General features: G+C 40.3%; 1 protein-coding gene and 1 pseudogene across 1 annotated transcript in view; both read right to left on the bottom strand.

Annotated features, from left to right (window-relative positions):
• Positions 1 to 1,526, bottom strand: part of LOC121929051 (protocadherin gamma-A5-like) — a 177,596-nt gene extending 176,070 nt beyond the window's left edge. Inside the window, exon 1 of the mRNA XM_042464370.1 lies at positions 30 to 1,526. Within this exon, the coding sequence (XP_042320304.1) occupies positions 30 to 1,460 (1,431 nt within the window). The 5' untranslated portion in view covers positions 1,461 to 1,526. The remainder of the gene's footprint in view (positions 1 to 29) is intronic.
• Positions 1,527 to 3,621: 2,095 nt separating this feature from the next.
• Positions 3,622 to 5,553, bottom strand: part of LOC121929050 — a 4,502-nt pseudogene continuing 2,570 nt past the window's right edge.

Here is a 5,553-nt window from a genome sequence, read left to right as displayed (position 1 = left end):
TAGATGGTTCCAGTTTCAGAGTTAATGGAGATATAGGAGGAAATAGGCAAGTCTTCAATATTGCTACTGAGAATGGAGTAAGTGATTTGGGCATTGCGGTCCAGATCTGGGTCAGAGGCCTTGATGTGGAAAACAGAAACTCCAGAAGGATTGTTCTCTAAAATACTGGCAGTATAGGAAGATTTTTCAAAGGCTGGGGGGTTATCATTGATATCTGAGATCTGTATACAGATGGTTTTGTGTGTGGACAGAGGAGGTATGCCTTTGTCTGTGGCTGTGATCGTGATATTATACTCCGGGGCCCTTTCTCTGTCAAGGGGACCATCTGTGAGGAGTTTGAAGTAATTGTCAGAAGATGAGACAATCCGGAAAGGTACAAGTTCCTGAAGATGACAAGTGACTTCCCCATTTTCTCCAGAATCCCTGTCATGTACTTTAATGAGGGCAATCACAGCTCCAGGTGCAAGATCTTCAGGAATTGGGCTGGAGATGGAAGTAAGGATCACATCGGGAGCATTGTCATTCTCATCAAGAACCTCAATCTCTACTTTGCAATGTGCTACCAATCCTCCTCCATCACTTGCTTGTATGATCATCACATATTTTTTTCTGCTCTCAAAATCAATGGTATCCAAAAGTGTAATTGCTCCATCTTTAGGATCCAGTTTAAATGTATTCTCAGCTGTTTCTGGGATGTCACTGTACATATAAATGATCTCAGCATTTGATCCTTCATCGTCATCAGAGGCTTTAACCTGAAGCACAGACATCCCTATGGGAGCATTCTCTTTTAGGCTTACTTTATACGTTGCCTGGGAAAAAACTGGTGTATTATCATTAGTATCAGTTACATTAACTCTTATGTTGAGAGTCCCAGTTTTTCTAGGTACTCCTCCATCCATAGCTGTAAGGATCATGTAATGGGTGTGTTCTTTTTCCCTGTCAAGTTGTTTCTGTAATATTAATTCTGCATACTTGCCACCATCTTTGGTCTCTTGAACATCTAGTTGGAAATATGCAGTGGAGCTCAAATTATAATCTTGGAGTGAGTTTATGCCAATGTCCTCATCTTCAGCAATTCCAAAAGTAAATCGAGCACCAGGAAGATTAGACTCACTCACTTTAAGGTCAATATTTTCTTTCCGGAAATGTGGGGCATTATCATTCACATCCTGGATAAAAATATTTATGTGGAAAATATTAAGTGGATTATGTGCCACAATTTCTAATTTTAAAACACAGGTGGATGATTTTCCACAAATCTCTTCTCGATCTATCCTGTTCTTCACATAAAGGTTCCCATTTTGTTCATTCAGAGCAAAGTACTGCTTTCCAGAAGAGATCCCAAGCTTGCGTTTTGTCAAATCTCTAACCTCCAGCCCCAAATCTTTAGCAAGATTCCCCACAAAGAAGTCCTTCTCTGCTTCTTCTGGCACTGAATAGTGAACATGCTCAGACATTATACAGCAGAACACAGACCAGAGTATGAATGAAAAAAATACTTGCCTGAAATTGGTTTCCTTGATTCTCTCTTTGAACCTTTTTTCCATCATCATTTTCATTGATTTTCTCTCTTATTCTCCACAACCCTCCAGTTCAAGACTCCAATACTTTGCAGTATGATGGCAGAAATATAGCTCTTAGTAAATGTTTCTTAAACTGAAAGCTTTTCTTTCTGGAACTGGTTTTTAAATCAACTCTCCTTCTTTACCTCTGTTCCTGATCAGCTGTAATGTAATGGAGGGATATGGCTACAGGAACCTTAAATAATAAGCCATGGCTGCTCCTTTGTTGTCCAACAGTGACACTCTCAGTCCAGATAGGGAACTGATAGTTTTTGTTATAGTTCTGCATTGCATTTTATTTCACTATGTAAAGAATTTTCAGTCACATAAGGATATTTTCTTTCCTTGCTTTAAAGCTGTTCAGTGAATGGGTTTAAAGATGTGTTGTTTTTGGCTATCTATCTGGTTAAAAATATATGTTTATCTCTATCAATGTTATATTTTTCTTTGTTTATTTTGTATCTCTTTGTAACACTGGTCCCTCCCCTAGCCAAATAAGAAATGGACTATCCTTAGATCCATGTTCACATCTATTCTACACTATGTTTTCAAGTGCTTTCTCATGAGTTCAGCCCTCCATATCTATGGATACTTTATCCATTGACTCAAGCATCCATAGGTTGAAAATACTCATTACTGTCTTTCATCCAGGGGTGAAAAATAAAATAAACGTGCTTCCAACCTCTGTGATGGCAGGGTGTTTGTATGATACTCACTCTGGGGCTAAAAACTTGAGCAAAAAGAAGCTGGGATACATTGACTTAGCTCAGAAAATGTACATCTTTAAGCCGGCATATAAACAGCCTGATGCTAGTGCGAGGCTGCAGCAAAACCAAAAAATGAAAGTGCAACAACTCTAATGGATATAATTGCAACATGCACAAACCAAACAGTCCAAAAGGGGAGCATGGGTATGGGAGGCCTCCATGATTGTGTTTTGCCAATGTATCACTTGCACACCAATGTACCAATGCCCTGTACCAGCAAAGCATCACACCTATGTCTGTGTGGCTAATCAAAAGGGCGATCATGCAATGAAATGGCATCTGGGCAGATGTGGGAGGTACCTGGAGAGCACGAGCATTGTGTTTGTCTGACGGTATGCATGCATGGTGGGGAGGCAACAAAAAAATTACCTAACAGGGCAGCTTCATGCCTCACCGCATGGTCTGCTGTCTGGATATTCGGCCAGACAGTGCAGTTTCAACCCACAATTGGAAAGAGCAGGATTGAGTTTTCCTGCCCATCTACTCCGACCCTCAGTTCAGCCTAGACAGAGCACGAAATTGATTATTTCTACGTATCAAACACAAATAAACAAAGCCAATATCCTTGCATATTCCGTTGCTCTTATTAAGAGACTTTACATTTGTATTAACAATAATGAAAAATAATTCTATTCAGCACCTGTCTGGAATTCCAGGGCAGGGAAAGTGTGGGCCATGGCTCATGGGCTGTGGGCCTCATATGGTCCATAGGCCCTATTTTTTTTGCCCCTGAAGCCCCTGTCTGTTTCACTGAATCTCCAGAAACCTCTCACCTAAGGTTTTCTGCTGCAATTTCCAGGCCTTCTTTATCCCCAAGCCACACCCATAACACCCCAGGTGTTCAAAAACATACATCTGTAACAACAACAACAACAACAACAACAACAACAAAAATCCCTCACTACCAAAGTCCATAAAAGTGCCGTAATACTTTCTTCTTCAGTCATACCATGTCAAAATGGTAACCGGAAGTGATATGACATCCATTTTGGGCAGGATATGGCCAACGGAAGTCTGTTTCAGAGTCTGTTGAAGGGTAGGGGAACTGATCTCTAACTCTCACAAATTGTCCAACCCTGTAATAATCCATTTCAATTTTCTTTCAATATATGTATGTCATCCCCTTTTCAATTTCCATCTAGATTTTGAAGTTCCATTTTATCTGGCCTCATTTACTGAACGGTGATCCACAAAGTTCTGTTTTTGAGTTCTAAGGTTTGCCGAAATAGCTATGGCCATCCAAAAGGAACATAGCTCAATGAACTGCACATGCACAAACCACATTAATTTTAGAACAATATGGATTTATTTGAAATGTTTTGTATTATTTTTGTGTAAGACGATGTGGATTGTTGCATGATGCAACCAGCAGGGATATCAGTTTCTTTATTATCAGTGCTACATAATTTAATGATTTTTATGTCTGTTGCATTCTTCCAAATGTTTCCATACATTTCCCTGTAGATTTATCCTGTAGTTTTTCCATATCAGTCATACAAAAATATAAGAAAATCCTGGACATTATATCCCAGGAATGAGGCAATTTCTTTTGAGCCAAGGGCCAATTTTCATGCTGGGCAAAATGGAATGCAACTTCATTTTTCTTGCTATTATACTACATTATCAGTTCCAGTTCATTGCTTTGCCTGTTTCAGTTTATATTTATTTTTCAGTTTATATTTATTTTCCTTTCCTTTGATTTCCTTAGTACTTTAGTTTCCTGTACTTTTGATTTAATCCCATGATTTTCCATTTTATTACAACTTTTTAACTTTTTATTATTTTACTCAAGTTTCAATTTCATTTTTATTTCCCTATGACTACTTTTACTTGCCCCCCTTATTTCTATTTAGTTTTTCTTCCTTAGTTTCCCACTCATTTGATACAATTATGTGTTGCCTGAGAAGGAGAAGCAGGCTCATGGTCACCATAGCCAGCTGTCAAAATGGCAAGAGACAAGATGACAGAGTGACCTCCTAAACTACATAGCACTGGAAGAGAGCAAAACAGAGTTTCTGGAAGAGTGGAAACAGAATGGAGAGGACAGAAGACTAGGAATATGAGAGGGAAGGCAACAGTGCTAAGCAGTGGTTCTCAGTGGTTCTATAAAAACAATAGTGGAGGAGGAAATATCTCTAACATTGCTTTGTTCCCCATGAGATGTGGGCTGATCAGAAGGGGAAAAGTGATAACAATAGCTATTTAGTGGTGTTACATTCAATTACAGACATGGCAGCAGCAATGTTAAATGTAATGGTTATCTGGGCTAGGTAGACTACTGGGGACCACAGAAAAGAACAGTTTCAACAATGATAGAGTTTTGAAAAGCCCTAAAGCACAAACATAATGGAATTGCTTTCTGCAATGAATACAGATATCAAGGAAAAGTACAAACATATAATGTTTCTTTTCAGATGACTAAGAGCACAGTTGATCCAAGGTATATTTGACTAATTAAAATGTTTGCTCACCTGAATGATGATTAAATCTCCACTGTTCAAATCTGAGTCTTCATTTGATAGGATAGGATCCTTAACTTCAGAATCCTGCTGATTGGTCAAGATATTAGAATGATTTGGCTTGGAAGAATTAAACTGGTTCTTCCGGGAATCTGTTGTTAGGGAAACCTCATGGCAATAAGACTGAAGAAAGGTCCGGACTCCATCAATCCCCACAAACTGTGAAACTGGAACACCACTGAAATTAATACTCCCTGAATGAGACAGATGTGAATTTCTCCACCTGTACAGCTTAATGGTCAGTAACACAAGGAGGAAGGTCAAGAACAAGCAGGAGACAAAAGCCACTGCAACAACCAGGTAGAAGGTGAGATCTGAAGGGGGATCTACAGGAGTTGAGATGCTGATCAGATCTGAGAGCATGTCTGGGATGCTGTCAGCCAGCACCACGGTAACCGTCACAGAGGCAGACAAAGGGGGCTGCCCATTGTCCTTCACCAAGACCACTAGGCTTTGCTTGAGGGCATCTTTCTCCAGAAAGAACCGGCCTGTCCTGATCTCTCCGGTGTGGAGTCCCAGAGTGAAGAGCCCTGGCTCTGTGGCCTTGGTCAGCTGGTAGGAGAGCCAGGCATTCTGGCCGGAATCCGCATCCACTGCCACCACCTTAGTGACCAGGTATCCTGGCTCAGAGGAGCGAGGGGCCAGCTCTATTCCAGTGGAGCCATCGGTGGGAGGGGAAGGGTAGAGGATTTCTGGAGCATT

Source organism: Sceloporus undulatus, chromosome 4 (assembly GCF_019175285.1).
Source record: "Sceloporus undulatus isolate JIND9_A2432 ecotype Alabama chromosome 4, SceUnd_v1.1, whole genome shotgun sequence".
In the NCBI taxonomy this organism is placed as follows: domain Eukaryota; kingdom Metazoa; phylum Chordata; class Lepidosauria; order Squamata; family Phrynosomatidae; genus Sceloporus; species Sceloporus undulatus.
The sequence above is the reverse complement of the archived record's forward strand: the minus strand, read 5'-3'. Positions and strand labels throughout refer to the sequence as shown.